We start from the raw sequence: 14,172 nt of genomic DNA on the forward strand, positions 1-14,172 counted from the left end.
GAAGTATATATATATATATACGTATATATATATATGAAGTATATATATCCGAAAATTTAAAAAAGTCACAGTAATAAATTGTAATTTTTAGAAGTTGTTTAGATACCTTCCTTCATTTGGAATGTTAAACATAGTCGAGTCAAGTCAATTTGTTTATTTACATTTTAAATGAACGTTTTCCGTCGAACTTGCTCACGTTTGATGAATCCCTTGGGATTGATTGGAAAATGCAAGGATGTGATCAAAGTATCCAGCTCATGCTGGAAGAATTCTAGGAGGTTTTATTCAGGTTTTTATTCCATGTATTCTTGATTTCTATTCAGTTCGGAGTATGTCCATTTATTTGTCAATTTCAACACATATACGGTCGAATTCCCCCCCCCCCCATTGTAGCGCCCTCGTTGAAGCTCCAACCCCGCTTAGCGCCACAATTTTTCAGTGAACAAATCTTCCATATAGGTACAGTAGCCACCGCTTATAAGAATCACTGGTTATATTCACCGCTTATAAAAATCAAATCGGGAAAACGAAAACCAAATCCTGTTTAAACATAGGAAAATCATCGGTTATAAGAAGCTGAATTTCCGCTTGTAAGAATCAAAACAATTTTTTTTTTCTCAAAAACTACCGCAACCGTTCATCACAGTGGTGGGAACTTCTAGAATATTTTTAAACAGTAGTTATTTATGTATCAGTAAATTGGTAAATAAACAATAAAGAAGCCTGGGCTCCGGCATAGAAATTGTAAACTAAAAATATCTGCAACAAAAAGGTTGAAAACATCTGATCTAGTGCTTGTGAAAGAATGTGAATGACCCCAAAAGAGTGAAAAAGAGCAATATGTGAGATGAATATGTTTATATGACAAGATCATTATGACTAAGCCATAGAAAAAAAATTGTAATTATTGATTTCAAAAGTTCAAGCGAGCCTCATTGAAAATAAAAAATAAAATGGAAAATTTTATAGAAATGTTAGTGTGTCCAGAATTACAGAAATGTCCCATAAAATACAGGTCATATGATTACACTATACATACAAGTTTCTGTCCCGCGAGTGACAAATACAGCGTATCTCACCCACGGACTGAAAAGTTTATGCACCACTGACCTAAAGCATATGTAAACAATCAGAAGAGAGACTTATAAAACAAGTAATTATGTCGTTTAGCAAACAAAACGAGTGAGCTAGAGTGTATGCAAGCACGTGAGTGACCGAAACAGTATGTATGCATGTGAATGGCCAAAACAGTGTGCAAGCTTGTGAATGATGAAAAGAGTGACTTGGAGTGTGTGTGAGCATGGTAGTGACCAAGAGAGTAACTTATTAGAGGCATGGGTGTATTTTCATTAGTGATGGGGGGGGGGGGGCAAGAGGGTTATAGCACAGGGTGGCTTATTTTAGGAAAGAGTAGTTAAATAAATTAGACGGGAATGGGGGAAGAACGGTAAAACCATAAATACACCTCTGCCAGTATCATCCAATGATCATTCACTACTTGATTACTTACGTTGGGGCAGATATTTGAGCACTTGACTTAAAATTTAGTTAACTACTTAATTGCCAAACTCATGTAAAAGGGCCTGTGTATGAAGCACTGAATGCCTTCCAATGTATGAACCTTTGAAAGTAGAATCTGGGCATAAACCTACTTATGCCTTTCTATACAGTAAATGGTCCTGAAAATAAATATTTTAGGCATTTTTTAAAATCATGAAAAAACGTGCATACGGTTTTCTAGTCCCAATTTGTTCTCCCTACGATAAAAAATAATTTATGACAAAAATGTCACTTCTTTTTCAACAGCTACAGTTGGCGCTCGTTATGACAACTCCCATCATTCCACGGAAAACGGACATTGTATCGGAGGGAAGACACATAGAGCACAATCGTTATATGAAAGCATTTGAGACTTTTCCTACCAGTGGTATTAATAAAATCGTTGCTATAACGTCGGGTCATTGTAACCAGCGTTGACTGTATAAAGACTAAAGACAATGACCTTGAATTTAGCTGTAAGAATGAAGGTAACCATGTGTATTGGTTGAGAGGATGAGTCAACTTTATCAGAGGGGCACCATGCTCGTTGGGAGGTTTCAAAAAATGTAAAAACAATAGTTTCAATATACACTATTTTTCTGTCCATTCATGATTCTCTTTTATTCTCCTCAGCTCCAAGGAAACGATTTTTCAAAAGCGCCACTGTTTCAGAATTTGGAGGTATGTGCTTTGCATTCATTTATCATTACAAATCAGTAAGTATTGTGTGCTTAATTAAGTACAAATATTGTTTTAATGATAAGTTTATGCATGTGTAGAGATACAAGGGGGGTGGGTGGCGTTGTTCTCCTATCGTCACGGGTGGAGCCAACTGATCTAATGTATGCATGTACAAATGAATTGACATCATCATGCCCCCCCCCCCCCCACCTTCATCTATCCTGCCTATGAGTTTATACCATTGCAGGCATCTTTTCCGATTTCACATTAATAGTATCCTATTGTCTGGCTGATCAGGGCTGCAACTAGGGATTGGGCAGAAAGGTCTGGTGCCTCAGTCACAAGATCTATAAAGATGCCAAATTTACTGTTTTTCATTTCGAAATCTCACGGGGGCGCCAAAACTGACCCTGGGCAACATAGCAAATTTTTGTTTCTAGTTCTGAGCCCGATAAAAAAAAACACAGCAACCCCTTTTTTGTGTTTTTGCATGTCTGAAAAGAAAAAAAAGCACAATATGACTGATGACTTTGTCTAAGCTGTAATATATTAACCAAATTTTTTAGAGGTTCTAAGTTTCTACATATTTTACATTATCGCAGTACTCAGCCCTTACATGTTTTGAAAATATGAATAACAAGATGACTCCATATTTTTTGATTGCTTTGTGGGCTGGGTAAAATTTTCAACTAGGCCTCATAGGGATCCATTGGCTGCAGTGCTGCCTTAATGCATGGACTCACCCAGGCACATCAAGAGAAGGGACCTCACAAAAATCAGATCTAGTTGAAATTTTTGAGAATTTGGGGCTTCAGAAAAATCACTTTGCTCAGGGGCCCACAATACTCTTAGGCCGGCCTTGTTTGGCTGGAATTTATGTACTCATATTTGTTCACTATGGTAGTCACCCATCTTTTGGATTAAAAGTGAGAAATTAATGTGTAAGGAATGTAGCTATTGTTTTTTGTTTTTTTTGCATCATTCTTATAGGCGAATATGAGATCAATCTGGACCAAAAAAAATTAAGGACACCTCTTGGAAATTTATTTAAAGTTCCAAATGAGTCTCTGGCACTTGCTGTTGCAACTGAGTGGAATTTACAACCTGAAAACTTGCAGCTGCAAGACATGCATCTGGTCAGTGGAAAATTTAATATCATACCCAATAAATATGCTCTAAAATGTCATGACTATGGGGCTAGGATCTTTATGACCTAAAAAATAGGCCATCATTACGGATTGGGTAAAAAACATTAATTTCAGCTTTTTTTAACCAATCTGTAATGACGTTGTATTTTTAGGTCAGTGGTTCTCTAACTTTTGTCACTGCTGGCTCCCTTCATGATTCAAATACGGCTCCCCACAGTAGTTTAGTAGACATTTTCTCTTTTAAGAGTACTATTTCAAAGTATAAATAGGCACACAAATCAATATCTCCAGGTCACTGCATCTCACCACTTGACAAAGGTTCGGGACCAACCTCTAGGAGCTGTGGCACACACTTTCAGAAAGTTTTATATTTTTTATATTTTTTTTTTAGAATCGTAAAAGAAATAGCGTAGGCCTATTTATTTTGCGCTATCGTAAAAGCTCTTTGGTCAATATCACCTATACAGCACTGTAGAATTAAATTAATACAGTATTTTTTGGAATTTTAATTTTATTTATAGAAAACTCGGAAAAGGTCTTTCGAAAAACCCTAGCCATGTGATTAAACAATGTCACATTCATTATATCCATCCAAATGACATAGACTTAATGCAATAAAATGTGCCTTTTAGTTCAAATATTCTAAAATGGAGATGTGGGGGTTGTTGGTTGAAATCATTGTTAATACCCAGTTATTGCATAAAGAATGGCTGCTAATGCAGTGTTGAAAAAGATTTTCCTAATGCTGTGGTAATGATTTTGAATAAGTAGTAAAATTTGTACGCATTCAAATAAGGTCCTGTATAGTCATTAGAATTCAAAATAGACTTTGTAAAATTATTTTTCTAATTCTCAAATACATCATTAACTATAAAAAAAAATTAGCATTTAAGGATCAACCCTGTATTAGTGCAGCTACTTTTATTTCATCTTACAAATATAGTAATTGTGTTGGGGTGCTGAAATACCCTGTTGCACTAATGCAGGATTAAAATAGAAGTAATTTTTTAAATATGCATTTTATTATTTCTTTTTAAAATAGGAGCTTTTAAAATAAAAACTGATTATGTAATTTGCATAATCTTTTTTGGATGCTGATTACAGCATATATCCATGTATAATGTAACAACATATTCTCATAATATTGCAGACAAGTCTTTGCAACACTGTCATAGACAATCCATGCAAAGTTACCAAAAATGATATTTTGAATGCTCAGCTAGAGTATTTGCCGACAGATACCTTGTGGTAAGTAATAATATTGGTAACAAATATATTTTTTTATATAAATAAATATTTAACTTCTATTTTTTTGTTTCCTATGTGAAGACATCTTGGTATCCATACTTTTACTTAGATATCTGTAGGCATTCATGAGTGTCAACTTTCAGGAGAAATAGTTATTATATTGCACTGTGTTATATAATAATTGATAAAATTGAATTAAATTTTACTGGCCGATTGAGTGAGATAAATATAATTTCTTAGTTTCAGGCAGCGAGAATCTGATGAACTTGCTGCTATACAGAGTGCTAAATGGGATACAGTGATCGATTGGTTTAGAAAACGGTGAGTTTACTTATAGATGAGATAATTAAAAAATCTAATCAAGAAAATACCCAATATCAGAGCATGCAATGTATCGACAAGTAAGTCTGATTAATAACAAGTTTTATAGAATTCAATCACACCCTAATCAATTTAAGGGTTAATATGAAGTATCAGGTGCACACCAAATTTGGCAATCCGGTTCAATGGCATTTTGAGGATATTGTATTGTTATATCGTTTATTATCTGTGGTTGCTAGGTTTTTTGATTTAGAATGAAAGGATAAAATGTGTTTTGCAATGCTTCATGGTGATGAGTTTGATTGCGAGTGAAGTTGAATGTTTGGTTCTGTGGCATATTTATTGGGGAATAAACAGGCTGTAGCAAGTTTAAGCAATTGGCAGTCAAGACCATTGAATTGGAGATTATTAATAGACAAGGACGGCAAAATCTGAATAGCCTGTGGGCAGTAAAGCCATAAACCTGTCTCTGGCTTGGTGGAGAAAAGAATGATGGCTTTATTTGGGAGCATCAGAAAAGCAGATCGGATGAGCTTCGTGTTGGGAGGTCAGTGAAGGAAAAAAAAGCCAATTTGAAAAAATATGCAACTTGAAATGGTTGGAAAAAGTTTTCATTTTTAATAATCTTTATTTTGGCCAAATTACAATAAATATCAAATGTCAATAAAAATCAATAAAAATCAATCATTATAAAAATATCACCAACCTACCTGATAGTTTGCATTAATCAATTTAAGAACACACACACAAAAAAGTAGCTATCAGGGAATAGACATAAAATTATGTAAGGCATGGGTCTAGAATGTACACTATCTAGCAATAAGTAATTGGACACCTATGCAAATGACGATATCTGCGGTCCTGAGATATGTCACGCCCTCCGCTGGTATATATCGTGTAGGAAACAACATTGGCATTAGTCGCATGCAAGATGCCGCACAGTTCGGAGCTCTCTGATTTCGAGAAAGGTATAATTATCGGGTATCACAAAAATGACCGATCCTTAAGGGACATGTATAGCGAGCTGAAGTACCCAAAATCGACAGTGGCCTATGTGATTAAGAAGTGGAAGGTGAGCTGTGATTGTTGGAATTTGCCCCGAGTCGGCAGACCAACGAAACTGGGAGATAGAGACCGACGGGTGCTGTCCAGAGAAATTCGGAAGAACCGCACCCAACCGATGGCCCTCATCCGCAAGGAGTTTCAACAGGCATCCAGGAGTATTGTTTCAATGAATACCATCCGTAAGGAAGCACATCTGATTGGTTTTCATGGTCGTGCTGCTGCCCATAAGCATTTGATCACAAAGTCCAACCGTGTTGCTCTGTTAATGTGGTGCAAAGCACATTGAAATTGGACCGTAGATCAGTGGAAACGGGTTCTTTGGAGCGACGAATCAAGGTTCACCCTCTACCGTTCGGATGGCAGGGTCTGGCTTCTGCCTGGAGAACGTCTCCTGCCAGAGTGCATTGTGCCAACAGTCAAGTTCGGCGGAGGTGGAATTATGGTCTGGGGGTGTTTCTCCTGGTATGGACTGGGACCCTTGCTCCCCATTCATGGTAAGCTCAACGCCGATGCCTACTGCACTATTTTGGATGATAAAGGCGACGGCAATGAGAAGATTTAAATTTCATTTTTAAAGACATGAACATTTTATTCACACAAACACGGACAAGTTATACGCGACATCCATACTCTATGACGAAATACAATCAACTGATTAAAACGTTCGAAAAACTCTCTGGTGATCCATTGCTAGGTTACCATCCATCGCAAGGCGAAAAACGCTACAAGGAGAAAACGTGACATCGTGACGTCACAGAGCATCGTTTATGATCGGTCACTACACACTCCCCCCCTAGTGTCAACGAAATTTGTGGTCGAATATCTGTCGGGGAAGTGGACGTGACGACCGGAGCGAGTCACAGTTGCTGGTACTGCTTGTGCTGGCAACGCTGTACTGGATGGCTGTATGGACACTTCTGAAGGTACCTTAAAGCTATCTCCAAGGAAAGCTGGAATCAAACGATCAATGGAGATCGTCTTGCTTGCCCCATTGATGCCAATGTCGAAAAATTTTTCTCTGCGATCTTTGACAGGAAACGGGCCTTGATATGTTGGTTGTAAGGCAGGATGTGGTGCGTCGTTGCGTACGAAGACATGCGACGCGGATTGCAGATCACTAGGAATATACGTCGGCGTGTATCCGTGAGTTGTTGTAGGCACCGGTTTCATTGAACGCATTAGCTTTTGGATTTGATGGACGAAATCGGATTGTATAATGTCTGGTGTTTTCGAAAAATACTCGCCAGGCAACTGCAATGGTGTTCCGTAGAGGATTTCTGCGGAAGAGCATCCCAGGTCTTCTTTCACTGCTGCTCTTAGACCCAGTAGAGAGAATGGAAGAGCATCAACCCAAGCAGGATTCGATTGAATACGGCATCTCAGGGCAGTTTTCAGCGATCGGTGTTGTCTCTCGATCAGCCCATTTGCTTGTGGATGATAAGCAGTCGTTTTATGATGTTGGAATCCTAGATATCTGCTCAAGCTTTGGAAAAGCTGGCTCTCGAACTGTCTGCCCTGTTCGGTGGTGATCCTGTGCGGTATGCCGAATCTTGAAAACCAAGTGGCAATTAATGTTTTGGCGACTGTTTCGGCAGTTTGGTCTGGCATTGGAGAGGCTTCGATCCACCTGGAGAATCTGTCTATCATCGTTAGGAGGTACCGAGAACCTTGGCATAATGGTAATGGACCAACTATGTCAAGATTGATATGCTGAAATCGGTTGTTAGGTACCTTGAATTCAGCCAGCGCGGATCAAGTGTGTCGGTGAACTTTAGAGCGTTGGCATGGAATACATGCTCTAGTCCACTCACGACAGTCAGATCTGATTGAAGGCCAAACAAATCTGTCACTCAGCAGTTTTGATGTTGCTCGGATGCCAGGATGTGATAAGCAATGCAATGATTCAAACGCTCGTCGTCGTTGCGAAATTGGTACAAAAGGCCTTATTTTCCCGTTTGACACATCACACCAAATTTCGGCTGTTGCGTCAGGAAGGCTGAGTTTTTTCAGTTGTAAAGATGATACACTAGAATTAAAGATGGTTTTGAGATCGTTGTCATTCTCTTGGTCAGCTGCGAGTTGCACATAATCTAAAGGTGTGGGTACAGAAATGGCCGATATTCTAGAAAGAGTATCAGCTGGAATATTGTCGACACCTTTTATATGGAGAATTTCTGTTGTGAATTGGCTGATAGTTGTGAATTGATTGAAGTTCAACTGCCGTAGCTGGCGAGGTGAACACTTTTCTGGTTTCTGCCTGAACGAATACACCAACGGCTTATGGTCACTACAAATGCAGAACTGTCTTGCTTCTAGCATATACCTGAAGTGCTTGACAGCAGAATAAGCTGCAAGTAATTCTCTATCGTATGAAGAATAACTTCTTTGTGCGCTTGAAAGCTTCTTTGAGAAGAATGCAAGTGGTTGTAGCTGCTTATCGTCAGATACTTGATGCAAGGCGGCACCTATAGCAAAATCACTGGCGTCCACATGTAAAACTAATGGTGATGATGCTGAAGGATGGTGCAAAAGAGTGGCATTAGCGAGCTGCGTTTTGCATTTTTCGAATGCTTGTCTGGTCTCAAGAGTCCAAGGAATTGACGTCTTGTCATTCTTCTTGGTGCTGGACAAGAAGGAATTAAGTGGTGCTTGCACAGTTGCTGTAGATGGTAGAAATCGCCTGTAAAAGTTCAAAGTTCCCAGAAATCTTCGAAGCTGCTTGATGTTTTCTGGAAGAGGAAATTCTTGGATTGCACGAACTCTGTCCGGGAGAGGCTTCGAGCCGTGTTCATTGACCAAATAGCCCAGGAAGGAAATTTCCGGTACATTGAACACGCATTTAGATGTGTTGATTGTCAGTCCGTACTTATCGAGTCTTTCAAACACTTCTCTAAGGTGCTTGTGATGTTGCTCTGCGTCATGGCTGGCGATGAGCACGTCATCAAGATACGAGAAACAGAAGTCGAGATTGCGTAGCACCTCGTGGATGAAGCGTTGGAACGTTTGTGCAGCGTTTGAGAGTCCGAACGGCATGACTACGAATTCAAACAAACCAAAGGGAGTTATGATTGCTGTCTTGGGAATGTTGTCGGGATTTACAGGAATATGATGAAATGCTTTGACCAGATCTATTTTAGAAAAAAACTTTACATCCATGCAGATTCTGCGCAAAGTCCTGTATATGTGGCACTGGGTAGTTATCCGGCACAGTAATTCGATTCAGACTTCGATAATCACCAGTTGGTCTCCACTCATTCGGTCCTTTTGAAACCATGTGCAACGGGGAAGCCCAGTTTGATTTCGATGGACGACATATACCTTGGTCCAACATCATCTGGAATTCGGTCTTGGCAATCTTGAGTTGAGCTGGGTGCAATCTGCGTGGCTTTGCGAAAACAGGAGGACCTTTAGTTTCTATGTAGTGCAAGGTATTATGGGAAGCTTTCCTCGAAAACGGACGAGGTCTCGTTAATTCGGGAAATTCCTTCAAAATTTCAGTTATAGCACTGTTTCCTGAGATTGTTTTAATCGTTGTCGAAGGTCCATTGTAAGTAAAACCTTTACACGTGAGAGAAGTGAGTGGATCTATAAGTCGCTTGTTTTTGATATTGATGATGAGTCCCTAGTGAGCAAGGAAATCCGATCCGATAATTGGTCTCTCAACGTCAGCGAGGGTGAAATGCCATTTGTATTTCCGCCGTAAGTTCAAGTCCAATTCCAGGAGTTTCAAACCGTAGGTAGATATACGGGAACTATTTGCAGCGAAAAGCTCAAAAGTTGTCGGTTTGCCGTTGCCTTTGTAAGGTAAAATTGATATATCAGCTCCAGAGTCAATTAAAAACTTCATGCCGCTTTTCCTTTCCATAATGAACAAACGGCTATGATGAAGACTGTTATCGCCGCCACCGCATGCCGTTACTGCGGGGGGCTTGGACCGTTTCCCTGAATATTCTGAGCGTTGTAAGCACAGGGGGACTTGCATCTGAAAGCTTTATCTCCGAACCTGCTATGATAATAACACACGTTAGAGTTTTCATCGGAGTCTCGATATCGCGAGCGATCCTAGAATCAGAATAACGTCGGTCTCGACTGGAGTTTCGATAGCGGTTCCGGCTATTCCTCGGATATTTGCCCAACTGCTCAACTCTTTTAGTCAGCTCCGAGATTTGAAGTTTAAGGTCTCTTAGCTCCGAGCAAGACGAGGCTTCTGCTACATGACCGTAATTGGGTTCGGTGAGCTCAGCTACTCGATCAGCTAACTCGGCTAGCTTGTCCAGTTCTTCACTGCTAGCTGCTAACACCGTTTGTATACTCTTTGTTAGCCGTTGAAGCCACAAATTTTTGAGGAAAGTCTCATCGCTAATTCGCCCTGTCGAAAGCTCGCGCATTTTACGTAGCAACGTACTAGGCTTCTGATCACCTAGGGATAGGTCTTCTAACAATATCTTGACCTCTTTCGCGGCTGAATGTTTATACACAGCGAGAAGTCTCTCCTTGAGTTTCGAGAACGGATCCGATGCGGGAGGATCGTAAACAATGTCACTTACCGTTGACAAGATCTCCACATCTAGGCAGTTGACTAGGTAGTTATACTTGGTTCCTTCGGCAGTAACATGGTTGATCTTGAAGGCAGCGTCGAGCTGGACGAAAAAAAGTTTGATCTTGTCCTTCGAGAACGTCGGCAGTTTTGCGTGGACAGCTTGAACTCGAAGATCGCTTTCTTGCTGTTCTTGGCAGGTTCGGGATCACGTCCGGGTCACCAGTAAAGGCGACGGCAATGAGAAGATTTAAATTTCATTCTTAAAGACATGAACATTTTATTTACACAAACACGGACAAGTTATACGCGACATCCATACTCTATGACGAAATACAATCAACTGATTAAAACATTCGAAAAACTCTCTGGCCATCCGTTGCTAGGTTACCATCCATCACAAGGCGAAAAGCGCTACAACGAGAAAACGTGACGTCACAGAGTATCGTTTATGATCGGTCACTACAATGACAATGTGCTTCCTACGTTGTGGCAGTTTTACGAGGTGGACCCCTGTTACTTCCAGGACGACAATGCCAGCTGTCATACTGTGAGGTTAACCAAGGCTTGGTATGGTGCCAATGGGGTTCATCGAATGGACTGGCCTGCCCAGAGCCCAGACCTGATGGATCGCCGAATTAAGGGGTGCCCTACCTGTCCAAAATCGGTGAAGGAACTGACATGTCTTCTCCAAGCCGAGTGGAAGAAAATACCACTAGCCGTCACACAAGGACTCGTGGAAAGTATGCCCCGGAGGGTTCACGCTGTAATTGCCTCTCGTGGAGGCTCTACCAACTATTGATTTTGAATAAAGTTAGTTTTTCTTTTCTATCACAGGTGTCCAAATACTTATTGGTAGATAGTGTATCAAGTAAAGGGCGAGCTAGTGGGAATGAACGATATGTCTTATGTTTACAGGATAGAAGCTTTGTTTTTCATATAATTTCAAGCCCTTCATCAGGTTGATTACCTTATATACAGGGTGGTCATAAAATAGTTTTGCCTGTACACGAGACTCTAGCGACTGCAAAAAAGCAACGAGAGTGAATGAAATTAGAAGTCAAGGTGTTTCCAAGTATGCTCTCAAAAATGAAGAGAAAAACAAAATCATGAATCTCCCTATTACAGTTATGGCAATGGAATTTTGAAAAATTCAAATGGTAACACTCACTTTTATGCATTTTGCTGTGATCGGCATAGTAAAAACTATGAATGGTGTTGGAACGGTACCCGTATCACCATAAACATTGGCACAGGATGCAGAGAAGGAAGATCTCACCAAGGGGTTGGTGCACTAACCTCTTGGGGGGGGGGGGATGCTTTCGGCAACATAAATGTAATCTGCATTGGTTATTTCTTTATGTCTAGCACTGGCGTTTATCATGCTACATTCCAAAACGATGTTTTTACTGCACCGATCACTTTGCAATGGATGTGGGTATTACTTTGAATTTTTTGAATTCTTTTTTCCTGTGACCATATTGCAAGAGCTAGGGTTTTGTTTTTCCCTTAATTCTTGAATGTATACTCTGGAACATTTATAACTCGAATTTCATCTGCATTCATTGATTTTTGCGATTGCTAGGGCTTATATATCAACAAAGTTATGTTATGACCACCCTTGTATATGCAGCTTTAAGAATATCTCTTTGATGTTTTTACTTATACCTTAGTTTTTAAATGAAAAAAATTACATAATATGGTCAATTTGTTTTTCAAAAAATAAATTTTTATTGTTGAGTATCGGTCGATTCAAGTCAAAAAACTTGTAAAGATGCTTGCTTAGATCAAATGATTCAGTGATGATGATTTGGAAGATTTTTATTTTTCATATCAAGATTTGATGTTGACATTCAGCTTTCTGAGGAATTAGTTAATGTGCCAGTTTCAGAAGATACAATATCAACAATGAGGAATCATTTGATGGCATTCAATTTGTGGTCATTATTAGGTAAGCCAAAGAAGTATTCAAACTTTTTGCGATTGAATTGATATTTGTGTCAATAGTTATTTGTTCCAGCTGTCTAACCTTTGTATTAATTTTGACAAAATATTCAACATTGATACTAATATGAATTCACAATATTTATACATATATCAAGTTGAAAAGGTTTGTTCTTTCCTGTAGTTATTTTACTTCTCACAGGTCTTTCTTATGCTGTTGAGAACTTGAAGTCTTTGATACTTGCACTAGCTTTAATACATAGGCATGTAGATGTTGAAACAGCCGTCGAATTATCAAGACTGGAGATCATTTTCCAGGTGACTTAGTTAAAAATCAAAAAATTCAAGATTAAGAAATGTGTTGTCCCAGATTTTGACAGATTTATTATAACACTAGAAATAATTTTATTATAAAATTTAGTTTTGATTAACCTCACCTGTTAAATTTCATCCTAAAAACTTATTCCTGTCAGCAGAAAAATGTAAATGAATCCATAGAGCTATTGAGGTGAGCACTGTTGTTCATTTGCAGATAAAATGATCTAAAAGACATTTAGAAACCAAACAAGATAAGACCATACAATTCTTTGCAGAAGCTTTAGATATTTCCCCCCCCCCCTTTTCACACTCACTAATTTTATATATTTTTTACTCTCCATAAGACCAGCAAGTGGGGAAACATAGAATGGTCACATGATGTGGAACATGCTCAAACAATGGCAAAAGTTGCAGCAGCTGTATTATTCGTCTATCTGAATGATGAAAAAATCCGTCTGGGCGAGAAGTTAACATCCAGGATTGCAATCTAGACATTCATTTTGGTTTTGTGGTAGTGATAAAGAATATGTGTGTGTTGGCCAATATAGCTGAAGATACAAGGGAAAGTTTTTAAATATTTAATTTGAGCTTTTTCCTCTATTATATATATCTTGATAAACAATAAAGTAACGTTATATATTAATAAATTTTTACTGTCACCATACAGAGAGAGCGAAGCATATTTTTATTTAACAAATAATTATTGCATATGCATTTATTTTTATTTCTTTTGCAAATATGAGCATCATTTGAGAGTATTGCAATTGTATAGTCCTTAGAAAAATAAGTTGCGTGACATGGTCTGTTTTTTGTTTCTTTGAAGCTTAAATGGTTAATTTCTTTTAAAAAATTCAGTGGGTAGTACAGTTCATAAATATCAAATATTTTGATATATATCTGATATTTTTGGTAGAATAGTCAACATATCGTTCATAATGAACATTTTCAGGCTTGATGTAAACTAATAGAACATATCCCTTAACGTAAAAACATTCATGATATTAATAAATAATTCTATGTTTTTTTAACAAAGTTTGGCATTCAACGTCAAAATTGTGATCTGATATTTTCGATAGAATACTCAACATAATATAGATGTTGTAAACAATAAAATTTAGAACATTTCCAACTTGACATCAAGATTTACATGATAATTATTAGACATTTTAAATCCTCTTTCACGTTTAATTGGAAAAGCAAGCAAAATATATTTTTGAAAATATATATTTTTTGATTGCAAATGTCAGCGAATTTACAAATGAAAACATGAGAAAATATTGGCCCATTTACAACTGAAAACAGGAGAAAGTATCAGCCCATTGGCTGAAAATTAACAAACCATTCTCGATTAAAAATTTCAGTCCAATCTTG

General features: G+C 38.4%; 1 protein-coding gene across 1 annotated transcript; it reads left to right on the forward strand.

The window, feature by feature from the left end:
- The first annotated feature begins 149 nt into the window (after positions 1 to 149).
- Positions 150 to 13,465, forward strand: l(2)k14505 (ATP synthase mitochondrial F1 complex assembly factor 2 homolog l(2)k14505). The gene is made up of 8 exons (XM_089236310.1): positions 150 to 289; positions 2,173 to 2,220; positions 3,211 to 3,356; positions 4,519 to 4,616; positions 4,857 to 4,937; positions 12,378 to 12,490; positions 12,686 to 12,801; positions 13,146 to 13,465. The coding sequence occupies exons 1-8, from the start codon at positions 169 to 171 to the stop codon at positions 13,290 to 13,292; spliced, it is 870 nt and encodes a 289-aa protein (XP_089092436.1). The 5' UTR covers positions 150 to 168; the 3' UTR covers positions 13,293 to 13,465.
- Positions 13,466 to 14,172: the final 707 nt, after the last annotated feature.

This window comes from Pholcus phalangioides, unplaced genomic scaffold (assembly GCF_987345545.1).
Source record: "Pholcus phalangioides strain wild (caught in Gottingen) unplaced genomic scaffold, Ppha-v1.0 ptg000009l_1, whole genome shotgun sequence".
NCBI lineage: Eukaryota > Metazoa > Arthropoda > Arachnida > Araneae > Pholcidae > Pholcus > Pholcus phalangioides.